This window comes from Pyrgilauda ruficollis, unplaced genomic scaffold (genome assembly GCF_017590135.1).
Source record: "Pyrgilauda ruficollis isolate IOZ18807 unplaced genomic scaffold, ASM1759013v1 scaffold115, whole genome shotgun sequence".
Lineage (NCBI taxonomy): Eukaryota > Metazoa > Chordata > Aves > Passeriformes > Passeridae > Pyrgilauda > Pyrgilauda ruficollis.
This window is the reverse complement of record NW_024509766.1, coordinates 247,722-263,416: the sequence shown is the minus strand read 5'-3', so window position 1 is coordinate 263,416 and position 15,695 is coordinate 247,722. Positions and strand designations below refer to the sequence as shown.

General features: G+C 44.5%; 1 protein-coding gene across 2 annotated transcripts in view; it reads right to left on the bottom strand.

Moving 5' to 3' along the window:
• Positions 1-15,695, bottom strand: part of MLLT1 (MLLT1 super elongation complex subunit) — a 32,082-nt gene that overhangs the window by 11,278 nt on the left and 5,109 nt on the right. For both annotated transcript variants that reach the window (XM_041482109.1, XM_041482118.1), the window contains exons 3-6: positions 13,843-13,925; positions 4,999-5,142; positions 3,378-3,503; positions 1,605-2,150 (exon numbers count right to left, since the gene is read on the bottom strand). In XM_041482109.1, coding sequence (XP_041338043.1) covers positions 1,605-2,150; positions 3,378-3,503; positions 4,999-5,142; positions 13,843-13,925 — 899 coding nt within the window. The remainder of the gene's footprint in view (positions 1-1,604; positions 2,151-3,377; positions 3,504-4,998; positions 5,143-13,842; positions 13,926-15,695) is intronic.

Sequence of the window (15,695 nt, the reverse complement as noted above, 5' to 3'; positions counted from 1 at the left end):
GGCAGCAACCAGCAGTGCTGGGAGCAGGGACATGCCCCAGGTGCAGACACTCCAGAGCCCGGCTGCTGCTGCCAGCGCACTCTGCAGCCGTGCCCTGGGGCGCAGGTTCCACAGGAGCCTCGGCTGCCACCGCTCCCTGTCTGTCACACGGAGTGTCCCCAGCACCCAGCAGGAGCTGGGCCAGCCAGGACACAGGGCAGGACACTGGGCAGGACACTGCAGCAGAGGCTGAGCCCCCCTGTGGCTCCAGGGACAGCCTGGCAGCACCATCAGCTCACACTGCTGGGACCAGAGGGAATGGGGACACCTCGGGGACAGTGAAGGACACTCGGGGATCTGCACAGTCACAGGTTTGCAGGGAGAGCTGTACATCTGGAACTGAAATGTGGGGCTTGCTGAGCACTGCTCCACTTTGGTAAAAGGATAAGACAGAGGAACTGCCTCTTCTTAATGCCTAATGTGAAAATTTATCCAGCTGGGAAGCAAAGTCCTAAAATCCCAGAATGGTTTGGGTGGGAAGGGACCTTAAAGCTCATCTTGTGCCACCCCCAGCCATGGGCAGGGACACCTTCCACCATCCCAGGGTGCTCCAAGCCCCATCCAGCCTGGCCTGGGACTCTTCCAGGGATGTGACTTCTCTGCAGAGTGGAATTAACACTTGCCCAATAAACTCTTCTACTGGGAGTGCTGCAGAAAAAAAAAAATCCTTCCTGACAAACACATCAATATTTGTTGTATCACAGTGCTGATTAAATCATAATACAAACTGTCCCTAGAAAATTAATCTTAATAAAATAAACCCTTCTTAAAGTGGTCAGGAGGAACCAGTTCCAGAATTCCCATGACATTATCCTGTGAACCCTATTACAAGATATATAGTTTCTTTATAACAAATATACAAGTGAAAAGTAGCAAGAGTTTGGATTTGTCTGTTCCTTCTCGCATTTTTTTGCCTTCTTTTGGAAAACACTTTTTAGAAAACAGAGGATGAGGAATGTTCTCAGTTGTAAAAAGGAAAAAAAATATTTAGACAGCTTTTAAAAATAGTAGTACAAGAACATAATTTGTTTTATGTTTCACAACACAACTTATTTAGATTTAGTGGCATGTGGTTGTATTTTGAGCTTCAGCCAATGGCACATTTCTTAGAGGCCATGGCAGGAAGAGGGGCTTTATTTACATTTTAATACTGGGTTTTTTTCATTACCAAAACTGAGATTATTTCCTTCTTTTCTGAAATAAGATCACATTCTACAACACTAACATCATGAGCAGGCAGAAAGTCTCTCTGTATCTCTTGTAGCTCTGTAGCTGCCACTGCAAGGGATGAATGAGGGACCATAACCTTAAACTCTGACTTTTAGGTAACTGCCTGCAGATAAGTCTCAATAAATTTGTATCTGAAACAGGAGCTAAATCACACAGGAGGAACTTTTAATATTGACTGGAATTTCAAAGAAGAATTTTATTTGAAATGCAACCCAGGCTAAGTATTTACCAATCTGCTGCTCTATCTTCTCTGAGAGATAATTTTTAACATCTTTTTCAGGCAGGGATTTAACATCATCCTTCCACACTCTGGTAAAGAATAAATCCCTGCTCACCTCTGACTTGAAAGAAGTTTCATCCTCTGAGTTTGACTCCTCCATTTCCACAGGCTTTTTGATCTCCTTGGCCTCGCTCTCAGATTTTACCTTTTCCACTTTGGCATTCATCTTCTCCTTGGTTTGTTTCTTCTCTGGATACGAGGAAGACGAGGTTCTGGGAGATGTCCCCAGGATATTCTTTACCCCTTTGGAGCTACTCTTTTTTTGTTTTTTGGCACTAGGCTTTGGTGACTCCACGTTGGAGGGCCTCTTGCTGGAAGACTTTAACTCCGGCTGCGGCCCTCCCTTTGGAGAGGTGTTCTCCAGTTTGGTCTCCTTCACGGCCAGTTTTGGTTCCTTGAAAGCAGCTTTTGGAGGTGCCTTCTCCTCCTTAGGCAGTTTGTTCTCAGTTGGTTTTCTGGAGGAGTCCTTCAAAGGCTTGTTCTGTTCTCTCTCAAGGTCTTTGGAGGAGTTTTTGCTCTCAGAGTCTTTCCTGGGCCTCTCCCTGTGCTCCTTGGTTACTTTATGTGGCTTGGATGCTTTGCTACTTTCCTTGTTTGTATCCTAAAATTCAGCAACAGAAACATGCAAGCTGGGTATGAAACTGCAGCTCTGCACAGAATGATAAAACACATCCTCATAAATCACATGGCAGCGTTTGTTCTGTGCAGAAACCCACCCCCACACGCCCAGGTAAACATCCACACTTCCCTCAAGCTGCTGCACACAAACTGGCAGTGGGCACTTCAACATTTAGGAAACATGTTCTGCTCCTTTCCAGGGTCTGTCAAAGGTTTAGAAACATCTACAGATGTTTAATTCAGGTTTAACCTCAATGCAAACACAGATGCAGCTCTCAGGGCACCCTGGAGGAAGGGAAGCAGGAGAATGCTGTCTCTTTAGCAACTGGCAATTTTCACCAGAGCTCATCTCAGAGCCCTTTATTTCTCTGCTGTATTTTCCAGTGCTTAATTCCTGACCAAAATTAAATCAGCCACTAACAGGTAAGTCATCTTCACTCTGTTTCATAACATGAGAAGGCATAACTGAAGTGCCAGAGTGTTTAGAGCCCTGAAGAACATGGCTATCAGAATTGAATTACACTGGAAAATGAATTGCTGTTAATACCTGTGACTGTTCAGGCTGATACAGTGCATGTAATCTGCTCCAAAACACATTGCTTGGGGATTGTTTCCCCCATGTAGGATTATACAAAAATAACTTCAGTACATAAGGGAAAAAAAAGAAAAAACTTGAGATTCTTTGGAAGTCTGAGGAGCTGGCTACTGCTGGACACAAACATCCAGTCTGGAAAGCACCCGCTGGAGCAAGTGAAGCGTGTTTGATGTTCTCTCCAGCACTGCCCTGAGGACAGAGGACAGTCACTGCCCTGACTGTCCAGTCAGCCTTCCAGCCAAGAGGTGCAGGGCCTCGGAGTGCAGCTGGGCATGGCAGAGAGTGAGAGAGCCCCAGAATCCATCCTCAGCATCGGGGACACAACCAGAACAATCAGAGAGGTTTTCATCCGCCTTTAAGGACGATACGATTCACCAAAAATTCCCAGTCTAGCACATTTAATTTTCTTTTCAAAACTTCCCTGGAGAGAAGTCTATCAGATCATAAAAAAGCCTCCTAGAGGCTGGGAAGTTCCAGACCATTAACTACTGAACTGCAGAGTACAAGGAGGTTCAGAATTAGCAGCAGCCAGGAACAGCTGCTGAACAAGCTCTCAGCAGCCTGGCCTGAAAGACTCCCTCACCTCAGGCTGACCCAAACATGTGCTGCACTGACCTTTGACCCGTGGGAGGGTTTGGTCTTCTTGGGATCAGAGAAGGCAGAGAGAGGTATCGTGGGCAGCATCGGATAATCGGGACTTGGCCTTGAAACAGTCTCTGCTCCTTCTGGCATCACCATTACCTGGGAATAAAGAGGAGGGAAATTATGTCTGCACAAAGTCTCACGGACTATTAACTATTAACACATGATTATGTTAAGCCACTTGCTCAATTAACACACTATTATTCATCTTTTCAATGTTTTTTTCCTCACCTGCTTAAAGGCCATAAAAAGATATTGTCTATGGAATGCTCAGTTTCAAGGCAACTCCTCAAATACAGAATATTAAACCCACAAAACTGAAAGGCAGCAATGCAATATCGAGTGTCTTTCCCAAAGGGAATGCCAATATTCTGAGCACAGGCAGGCAATAAAGCTCTGGACAAGAACTGTGTGTTCTGCTGCAAATGCTCTTCCCCTGAAAAAGGGTAGGGAGAGAAATCTGGAAGGAATGAGCAAGATTTCCTTGGTTTATGAAAAGCTGAATGCACTGTTTCAGGGGAAAAAGGAAAAAAACAGGGCTTGGGTCTCTCCTTTCACAAAATCTTAACAGCAAACACTGAGCTCCATGGAACAATTCCCTTCTTACCTTCCCTACATCGTCAGGATAATTCTGTGGAAAACTGCCACCAGAGAAAAGGCATCAAAAGTGATTAACAGCTGAAACACCTCAGTACACAAGGACTAAAATATCATACTGTGAAAATCCTAGAGAACAGATGATGTTCCAGCCATCCCAGGCCTGAAATGAGCACCTTCCTCTCTCTGCCCAATACAGGAAAATACTGGCACACAGTGGAACTAAAATCACTGAGTGATCTGGATTGGAAAGGACCTTAAAGCTCATCTTATTCCACCCCTGCCACGGGCAGGGACACTTCCCACTGTCCCAGGTTGCTCCAACCCCTGTCCAACCTGGCCGTGACATCCTGTGGCTCATTAAAAACTTCTTGTACTTTGTGGTTTGGACTGATTTGCCCAGATCCTGCAGTTATTTGAGGACCATCCTTTAGTCTATCACTACTCATTACCTTCCCAGATGGAAGGGTTCAGCTCCTGTAGCAACCCATACTTCACTGGGCCTTCTAGAGAGTATCTATTTCCCCCTCCCACATCTGTTTTCACGCTATATTGTCCAATTTTTCATTATTTTATTATCTAAGCCATAAGTAGCTGATGCCAGGTTTAGAGGTCATTTATTGATCAGGAAGCACTAACTATTAAGTTTAAAAAATATTAATAAAGAATGGTTTGAAAGCTTCTCTCTTTTCTTGAGCTCTTCTGTACTGACCCAGCTCCTGGCACCAGGCAACATCCACAGCAGATCCCACTTTCCAGAGGGGTTTTCTGCTTTGGTATTAATGCTCACATTTAAATTGACAAAAGAAGCGTCACCAATCACACACCAACAAAGGATTTGTTCTGCTGCAAGTGCTGCAGCCCTATAACCACGAGTCAAAAATGGCTGGGTCATCTTTTAAGTGAATGTAGAAAACTGTTCGGAGCCTGCTGGCCTTAAAGAAACCTCAGAGCAAAACAAGCCCACTCCTTTTAGGATCCCAAATTGGGCACTTACCCCTCCAGCCCTGATGAGTTTGCGCCTGAATTCCTTGGTGGGGTTGTTGAAAGTCAGTTTCTCACAACGAAGGTGGTTCACAGGTGGGTTCCCCTCCAGATTTAGGAACAGGTCATATGTGAAACAAACCTTTTTGGGCTCCTCCTAAAAACAAGAAAGGCTTTGGGAAACTGGAAGAAGCTTGGCAAGCACACTAAGTCTGGGGATGCGAACAGTCACTCCTGAAAATCCCAAATAAACCACCAAGTGTTGCATTCATGGAGTTTTTCACCATGAGATCAGAGAGCTGGAAATTAAACTGTTTGTGCTTGAGGTTAACATTGTTCATCAGGAACTCAGGCATGAGGCTTCTTGCTGCAAAAGCAATGCATGGACACAGATTTTGACTGAAAATTGCCTGCTTAAAGCTGTTCAAGTCTCCCCAGAAAAGCAGATTCACAAGCTTTATGCACTACTGTTTTCACCAAAATTCAGATCCTATCTCCTTTGGGAAGCAACTTTGTGTATCAATATTAAGAAAAGCATAATCCTTTTTGAGAGAAGGAACAACTTCTGAACTCCCAGGATCTCTGCGGGCACCAAGAAAAGATTAAAGGCAATGGGAAAAGGATGGCTTGGTTTGTAAAATCCTTTTCAATATGCATATTGCAGGGGCTGAATGGGAAGATATCCCAGGCTTTTGAACTTTCCAAGGGCACTTTCACCCAAGCAATCCAGAGTTTGTATGAGTGGTGGGGGATCATCTGCGCCTCACTGCCTCTGTTCCACCTGCTGCGTTTGCAGCACAGAATGGAAGAAATCCCCCTCTTTTCTCCCCCCACCCCCAAAACTGCAAATACTCTTCTTGTGTATTACAAATATCCACAGGACACTGCCTGGTGTTTGTTGCAGTTTGCATTTCCAAGCTGGAAATTCACTGTGGCAAGAGAGGCTCTGCTGGGAAGCCCAGCGAGGCCGGCAGTGCCCTGCGCATTTCCATGAATGCATCCCACGTGCCTCATTCCCTGTGCAGCACCGAGCAGCTGCACAGCAGTCTTTTCCAGAATTCCCTTCCAGCAGCTCCATTTCCTGGTGCAGTGGCATTGTTGGATGGGAACAGGCACTGCAGGCTCCCAGCCCCAGCCATTAGATTTGCTGAAAATAGGTTGAAACAGCTTCAGACCACCCTGGTTCCTGCTGTTTGCTGCAGAGGCCATTCCTTGGACAAACTACACCTCTAACAATGCAAAGGGTGGTAGCTACACCTTATTTACATCAAAGTCAGTACCCTGAGCTCATCTAGGAGTTGAGGTCTTGGATCCTCACCCTAAAACAGGGGCAGGCATCAACAGACACAGGGGAGAGTCTCAGATTAACGTGCTGCCAACACCAGGTATTCAGACCCTCTTTTGGGAAAGTCCTGAAGAATCCACATGCTGCTGAAAGGAGTTTACTAAAACAGATACATGGGAGGAAAAAGAAAAATCTTGCAAAATACACTGCCCTGTCATTTGCCTGTTTTCCATGCCTGTTCTCATTAACTGAATCATTAGCGAGCTCTGCGTGTGCGCTTGCTGCAGTTCAAACAGCAGCTGCACAGGGTCCCTCAAAGCCTAATAAACTGAAATGAAGGATGAATAGAAATCCAAATGTGGCCTAATAATGGCTTCTAAAATGCTTTCCCTGGTTTACTGATTATTTTCCCTGGTAAATAGTCTTGGCTCTATCAGCAATCGCAGGCTTTGGTCAGGAGATGTTTTGCCATCCCATTACCAGCTCTGCTTTGCCATTTGCCCATTTGCTTTCCAAGCAGGAGAGAGGCAGCAAGATCCCTTTCCCTCTCACCTTGGATATCCCATTTTTGGTGCTTTTTTCACAAGCACCGAAATATTTATCATATGTCTGTTGAATTTTTGTAGAATTAAGGCAGATTTTTAATGTGATATTCCTCCAGTTCAGAGATCACAACTGGCCTGGGAATGAGCCCCAGCAGAGCGCTCTGATCATTAAAATCTCCTTTGTATCCCCCAGGCCATAAGGAGCCCCCCGCCCCCCCAGTGAATAGCTGAGATTACAGCACTCCTAAAAGAACCACCACAAAACTCTCAAAGCAAAAAGCTGCAAATAAACATTCTTTCCTTTACTGCCCTCACTGCCCAGCTAATGATTACAGCTCAGGCCACTCCAAAGCTTAATCCATCCGGTCCTCCCTAAAAGGTTCTTCCCCCCCAAACAACCATCAAGGGGAAGAAGGGGGGGAGAAACCCAAGGAAAATCTCTCTCAATTGACCCAGACCTACCCATCCTCTAACTTTAAATGAAAAGCCAGGCTGAGTCCACAGTGCCACACTTCAAAGCCTTTCTCAATAACATGTTGGGATCCACACATCCTGCTGCAACTCACAGCAGGTTCTTTCTCACCCTCCAAATTTTGGTTCAGACAATCCTACACACCCTTCATGTACTCCTGCTTCAGCAACAACTACACACACAAGCCAAGCTTTGCTCTTAGAGAATTCCACCTTCTGACATTCCTTGATGTCAATCAGAAAAACTGACAAGGGAAGAGACTTTGCTGCTCCCAAGACTATAAGCTTTTCTAAAGGGCCCTACACCCAAGAAAAGCTTTATAAAAGGGTTCATATCCATTTCTAACTGGCAGATGTGAATTGTTCAGATTCAAATTCAGTGACTCTTTTGGCCATGCAATGGTTAAGCTGGTGCAGGGATGTCTCAGCAAGGCACCTCAGAACCTCACTTTGCATCTGCCCCTTAAATCCCAGGATGCCAGAGAAGTAAACTCCAAGTGAGCACCACAAAGCCAGGGCTTTTATTTGCAGCTGCTGTAAACTTCCCTTCATCCAGTGAATCCCCCTATTCCACCTCCAATCTCCTGAGCTGGGTACATTAGCTTTTATTTTTACTGCTTCCTGTCTGCACCGCCTGCCACTGAGCTGTTATGAGCTCTGAAGCTGCTTTATTTTTCCTTTGAGTTCTGAAGTAATGGGTTAAAGTTCTTTTGGCACTTTTCGTAAGAGAAGGAATTTTTAAAAGTCTTTTGTTAAAATTTCCTTGTCTTGTTTTTAAGGCAGGGTGTGCCCTTTGCCACTTAACACAAATCAAAAGAATTTCACTGGTAGCGTGCGCATAAAGCTCATAAATCACTTTTAGAAAGCCATAAAACAAAATTATCTACAAAAATCTAGCACACCAAGGAAGCAGGCTCATGGTTATTCAATAACTATAACATCTAACACCACTTCCCTTTTGCTATAGATCCAGCCTGACAGAGCCATTTATCCGGGACGTCTGGAGAAATGAAACCCCTTCCCAGGCTGGTCCAACCTGTCTGACTGGTCCTGGAGCAGCTTCCAAACAGGGCATTGGAAAGGGAATAGCCCAATATTCAGATTTTGAAATAATCAGCCTTATGTTACACTCAGGAATCCATTAATCACCCTTATCTTTTGGGAAATTCTCTAGGGTTAAGCATTTAGGACTTTCCTCCATCAGACGTTTATTACTTTGCTTGAAAATCAGATTTTCCTAATATATTTTTATTACATATATATATATAATGAGTACAATAATTATTTGAGTATAAATAATATAGATTATTGTAAATACATATCTTTATCTACTCACTACTCCAAGACAAGCACTTAATAATCTACTAACTCTTACAAATACATGGTATGAAGCTGGCATGGCTGATAAAGCTTCTGTCTTTGCAAACACAGCCTTGCCACACACTGCAAATATATACAGAAATACATATATATGTATTTTCAGCTTCTGGAGGTGCCCATGGATGTGCCACACTGAATGGCTACTCAAACACACAGAGCCCAGGGCTTGGCCCTGCTCAGATAAGAATGGGTAGATTGATAATCCATCCTAATTTCTGACAGGAAAAGGTAAAAGCAAAGATTCCCTGGACAACAGCAGCAGGACAAAAGGAATTGCTTCAGGTTTGGGAAGGAAGATGGTAAAGGACAGACCTAAAATGTTTCCCTCAAAGGGCACACAAAAGGGCAAGTTTTACTCCTCCTTGCCCAATTTTCAGCAACACTGAGTAAATTCCAACAGGCTGAAGCTACTCCTCCTCTCCTCAAACCTGTGCACATCCTGCCCAAAATGGCAATTTCAGTAAAATCAAATGTCTCATGCAAACACAGGCTCTTCAACCTTCCTTAGAAGTACTTCCCTGGCCAACACTTGCCCCAGCCTTCCCCAGGAGCATTTCCCAGGCCAATCCCTTCCTGATGGCACAGTCCTGACACCAGTTGTAGCTGATCCCGTTTCACCTCCCTGCCATATGTGCAGCCCACCTACAACGTCTCCACTGAGTTCCTACTCTGATACACAAATAATTCTCCCCTTTCCCAATATTTCTCTATTTGTTTTCTACATCACTTCTACATAGGTTGCAGAAGGGGTAAAATATGCTTATTTTTCTTTTGAACCTCACTGGAAAAATCAAACTAATTTCTCTGCTTTCTTTGCTTATCTCCTTCTCACTAATAGGAAAAGCCCAAGTTCCATGTATCCATTATGTAAATCCTGGAAGGCTTTTATCTCTAGCACTAAAATTAGGAGGTAGCATCTTTAAAGAGACTTTAATACAACATCTTATCCATGTTGCATTAATATCATCTGCCTTATATCAGAATAACATGAAAATCTACTAGACCTTTAGCTTTGTGGGGAGGATTGATCTAATTTGATTAGGATGCAAAAAATGTCACAGGGAATGAATACCAAAGCCAGACCTGTATTACAGCCTCCAGATTACAACGTGTACCACTAGAAGAGATTTATTTGGAGACAACAATGAAAAAAAGCCTCCAGACTGTTGAAATTGAGGGGGAGAGGGAAGGGGAAGAGCAGGAGAAAAACAGCAACGCATTTGTTGTACCGGGTTTGTATCGATTGGAGCACCAGAAGCCACTCACAGCAGCCCTCGTTACAGGAACACAAAGGATTTCAAAACAAAAATAGCACACTAACATTTCCAGTCCAAATGATCTGCTGTCATTAGCCAACTCGACTTCCAAAAGCTTTATCAATCAACCTGCTGAGCCCCTGCCATTTGTTTTTCAGGATCAGTTACAGCAGCAAAGGCTCTGCCAGTGTTAAAGGAGACCACAAGTGCTGTGGCTGCTCAGAGCCCCCAGCTGCCCAGGCTCCCTGCAATATTCACAATTTATATTCTGCAATTCAAATACCAGCGCTGAGAAAGCACTACTCATGGAGGAGCTGGATTGCAGCAGAAGGACAAATAAAGCCCAGTAATGTTCACAGAAGATGAGAACAGGCTCTTACACCTTTTTCACACTCTGCTGACACTTCCCCGTCTGACAAAAAGGCACCAAGAGCATCGAGACTGCTGCTCCAAACACACACAATGATAACAAAAAGGGACTCCTCCAACACAAAGAGTCAATGGGCAATTTTATGCCAAGTTGCTTAAAAAATCCCTGATGAAGTTAATTAAAACAGTTCTTAGTAAAGCTGTTCCTTCCCAGAGCACAGGTTGGTATTTCTTTAGCCAAAGCAAAGAGCACACAGGCTCTGACAGCCAGCATTTGTCATCCCAGTAACAAATCAGAACAGAGAAAGGAAATGGCTAAGAAAGGAGGCTTAAACTGTGGAAAAAAACCCATTTCAGCCAACCATGGCAAAGATCAATCTCCACAGACTGGCTCACTCCCTCTTTAAATCGTTTCTCTTCTCACCTTCACAAAGCTCAACATGCACCAATAAACAAATCCCAAAGCCTCTGCAAGTCTAGTTTCAGCTGAGGACACACATCAATAAAAATGTGTCAGATTGTGAGGAACATATGGCCTCAAAACCCACCCAGCTCCTCGACACCTACCCAGTCACCTCCAAAGAGCCTTTTCACCCCAATCCCAGAACCAATCCATACCACCTACCTGAACAGAATTACTCAAGGATGAGTCCCAAATGCTGTAATCAATTCACAATATCTGCTGTACTCACACCAGCTGATCCCCACCAGTGTCAACAGGTTTACACAGATCAGAGGGAGAACAAGGTCTTGAAGTAAAGAAGACTTTATTTGGTGTTTTAACACCATCTTCTTTAAATCAGGAGAACACAGACTGTATCCTAAACCTTTGCCATTCCTCCTCCTCCCCTTTCCCTATCTTTTTACTTTTTACTATACCCAAGTCTTTGCATTCCTGTCCTTGCAGAAGTATTTACCTCTTACATTTCCTTCAACTCCACTCACTGAAAATGATCTGAGCTCTTAAAATTCCCAGATGGCATCATCACAGGGCAGAGGTGGACAGAGGAGCCTAACTGAATATCCTGAGTTGGAAAGGATCCTCAGGGATGCTCAGCCCAGCCCCTGTCCCTGCCCAGCCACCCCAACAAGCCCACCCTGAGCACCCCTGGCAGCGCTGTCCAAAGGCTCCTGCAGCTCTGGCAGCCTTGGGGCCGGGACCATTCCCTGGGCAGCCTGGGCAGTGCCAGCACCCTCGGGGGCAAGAACCTTTCCCTGAGCTCCATGCCAAGCCCTGGCACAGCTCCAGCCCTTCCTGGCCTCCTGTCCCTGCTCAGCCCCTCAGCAGCAGCTTCTGAGCTCCCTGCAATCCTAAGTCAGTTCATGGCTAAATCTGAAAACACATCTTTGTTCCAATGATGTGCTGGAAGATGGAACCTTTTCCCTCAATTACCCCTTGGCCCAATTAAATAATGAGAGGTGCTGCCTGAAACTCCTTAATTAGCAATTTGTTAATCAGTTTGAAAATGGAAAAGAACTTCTCCAGAAAACACGCAGCTAAAAAAACAGGGCAAAAATGAGTGTTTTGAAGATCTGTAGATTTGAAAACAAGTCTGCAACTCAACCTGTTCTCCTATTTATTTGTCATGATTCTGAAGACCAAAATGTCAGAAACAAAGAGCTTTCTCCTAAATTAACAGCTCCTTCCATTGTTTCCAGGGAGAACAGAGCCCACCTATTTCCCTTATTTATAAAAGCCACCTCTCTGTTCAGTGCTGGGGAACAACTCTGCAGTCACGTGCGTGGAGAAACAATGAGGAGTGATGACCCCAGTGGGTGTGAAAGCAAGTTCTAGGCAGAAAAGCTGCCAGCTCCATATTCCATGAGGAACACAAGAATATGAGGGACAGAGGGAAAAGAAAACACAAGAATGCACATGGCAGTCATAGAAAATGTGAGCACCTCTGAAAAGACACAGAAATGAGGGAGATCTGAGGATTTGTGAAAGAAACCATTGGAGAGCTGCAGGGAAAAGGGAAGAGTGGGGAATGGCTGGGTGAAGAAAGTAAGATAAAATAAAAGGAAAGGGTAGAACTAAAACACAGTTCACCCCTCCCAGGCATTAGAGATTCCACTTTTAAGGAATCAGCCTGGAGAAGTTCACATTTTTTGGTCAGGAGTGTAAAGGATCTTGAACCTGACTTAAGCCAACATTTAGTGCAGATGGAGAATTTTACTGCTTCCCATCTAAAACCTCAGAAAAGCCACCAGAAGTAGAACTACTTTCAAGCTTTTGAGGTGTTTTTGTTGCACTCAAGTAATAATTTCCAGTGTTTGCCGAAAAAGCTGCTTTTATCAACAACTTTCACCCCCCAGCCCCTGCCTGCCATTCTTCTTCCCAGCCTTTTGGTTTACCTTACCCACCCAAAAACCAACTTGTGGGCAAAACATTCCCAGGTTTAGGAGGGCACTCAGTCTTCTGTGGCTCAGTTCCATTATCTGGCTGATTCCTCCAACCCATAAAGTGGGGTCAGAGCAATGTGGTAGGCCAAGAACCCAGCCCAAAATGCTGATTATTCAGAGTGACACTGCCAGGAGAGCATCCTGGGCTGGAGTGGGGACAGAAGGGAAGAGCAGACAGATGTTTGTGGGAGGGACAGGGAAAGGAGGATGGGAAGCTAAATAGAATGAGGCTGTTACATGTGGTCTGCTGTCAACACACCTGGGGTAAGGGCTGGTGCTCAGAGAACTGAGGGGGTGGGAGAGCACAGATTACAGGGATGTGGCTCAACATTTTTGGTTTAGTTTATCTCAGTTCCCTCTTAGGGATCATAAGCAAAACATTAGTTTTTATTTTATGATTTAAGCAGTAATCAAACCCAGAAACATCCATTATTCATGTTTAACAAAACAATTTAACTGAAACTGAGGTAATATGAACACAAGTGCCCAATTCCCTGTTTTCATAACCTACAGCATGTGACCTCTGTGGTAGACTTAAAGCAAGCAATAAATCCAAATTTTAACTTTCATATACTTGCTGGCAACGCATCTTAAGACTTAAAATATTTAGTGTTTTCTTTCTGGAAGAGCACTGAGTAAGAACAAGGATATCTTTAAGACAGCTCTAAATACTTGTGCTACACATGCAAATGTTTGTCTTGGGCCTCTGCAGATTTCATACCTATACAGTTAAATTTAATAAGCTTGCAAATTCAAAAGCAGATTTTTTAATATTTTGAGAATCAACACAGTGTTTACAAATATTTATAGCATCGGTGTTTTATGTTTATTTACTTCCATATGTACATAAAATATTTTAAATTGCTTTAATATCCTCCATGCTGAAGAAGCTACAAGTGGCACAATCTCTGCTCAGAATCTCCAGGACCATCCACTGTCCTGGTATCACCTTTCTATCCAATTCCATTTCTGCCAAAAGCTTTCTTTTGAAGTCTGGCAGGAGCTTCCAACTCCCAGTTAAATTCTATTTATTAGACTAATAAAAAACACACACATAAAACAGTCACATAATTTAGAGTCTTTCTGTCAGGCAGTTTCAGGCTCTGGCACAGCTCAAAACAATTAAAAGACCAGAAATCAGATTCTACCTTGTTTTTGAAGTGCACTTCAATGGGCATAATGAAGCCAGCGTAGCCAGACTCCTCCACCTTGTAGGGGGGCTCCTTGCACACTGAAAGAGAACAAATAAATGTGAGCTTGGAATTCAGCACAACTTTATCAGAGGCAAGAAGGAGCTGTAAGAGGAGAGCTGGGCCTCTGACGACTCAGGGCACAGTTAAAGCACTGACCTTTGTGTAAAAACCCACACAGAATAAGATGGTGGCCACAGGCTTAGCTAAGAACATGAAATCTGTTCTTGGCTCCTCCCATGGAATGGAAACATAAAACACTGCAGGCCGGAGCCTCAGTGAGATCCTTCCCCTCCTGTGCTCCGAGATACAATTACATTTCTGGGCAGGCCCACAACAATGCAAACTATCAGTTCCAAGTGCCTGGCAAGGAAAGGCCAAGATCCAAAAGGTGGAACAGCACAGAAAGGTAAACTTTACTTTGATGCCCTATTTCTGAATCAAAACACTGCCACACACAAGCAGGTGATGATTTTTTCCTTGAAACACTCCCCTGCACTCCTCCATGCTCACAGTTGGGTAACGGCCACGCTCCAGGCTGCTGCTTCCCCCACAGGTGAACAAACCTGAAGGGCAGGTGAGCACTGCTATTTATTTCACACACAAGGAAACACGAGGAGGAAGGTGAACCAGTTTGCTGTTAAGGTCAGAGCTGCTTAGTGCAGAAACAGCAATTAGAAAAGTTAATTGCTTCTCAGAAATTAATCTGCATGTCCCTGCCTCAGTTCCCCCTGTCCCGCTATCTGGTGTGGGTTCATGCTCCTGAATCCTTCCTATTATCCATTCCAGGATATCCAATTTGAAGGATTCCAGGATCATTTCTTTGGCTATGATGTAGCAGCACACAGCAGCTGCCAGGAGAAACATGAGACCCACACAGATATTCTCCCTCTCAGGAACCGGATGCACTTGCATATAATTTATGCACTACAATATATGTAAATAAAGTCAATTAGGTAATTAGAGGAATTCAGTGCAAATCTTTTGAGTTTCTCTTAAGAATTCCAAGTAATTAATATGATTAGGAAAGAGTACATCAAACCTAAAAGCACACAAATTATTTTTCTTTAATGTAGCTGTATTATCCCCTCCCAGCTCTAAGCACTTCTACCATCATTAAGGCGCTGGAAAGCAGCACTCCAAATGCAACTGAGAAAAAAGGGCATCACTAAAAATAACAAAAACCTCTAGACTTGCTTTAACTTGAATTTCATATAAGAACCCTGTCATTTAGAGGGAAAAATCCCAAACCAAAGAGCAGTGCCAATATGGCAGCAGGAATCTTAAGCCTATCTGCCAAGCAGCCTTTGTTCCTCTGCCACTCTATTCTGACAAATTCCAAGGGCTCCAAGAGCAATCTGCCAGCAGCACGAGCCCACCTTCAGCACCAGGGTCTGCTCCAAGAGGGCACCATCTGAAGAAACCCTTCCAGTTAAACTCAGGACTAGGAGAGGCATTTGCCACAGTACTGAGGTACAACCCAGACATGCCTTGGTCAAAGGCACACTGGCATTAGGAACAAGCTCAAGGAAGCATGAAAAATCCAGGGACTGGGAGAAAATACCCCTGAAAAGGCAGATGATACAGCACTGCCTGAGCAAAGGCCATGGTTTTATATTGCCAGAGGGCAGGGATGGATGGAATATTGGGAAGGAATTCTTCCCTGGGAGGGCAGTGAGGCCCTGGCACAGGGTGCCCAGAGCAGCTGTGGCTGCCCCTGGATCCCTGGCAGTGCCCAAGGCCAGGCTGGACGGGGCTTGGAGCAGCCTGGGACAGTGGGAGGTGTCCCTGCCATGGCAGGGGTGGGATAG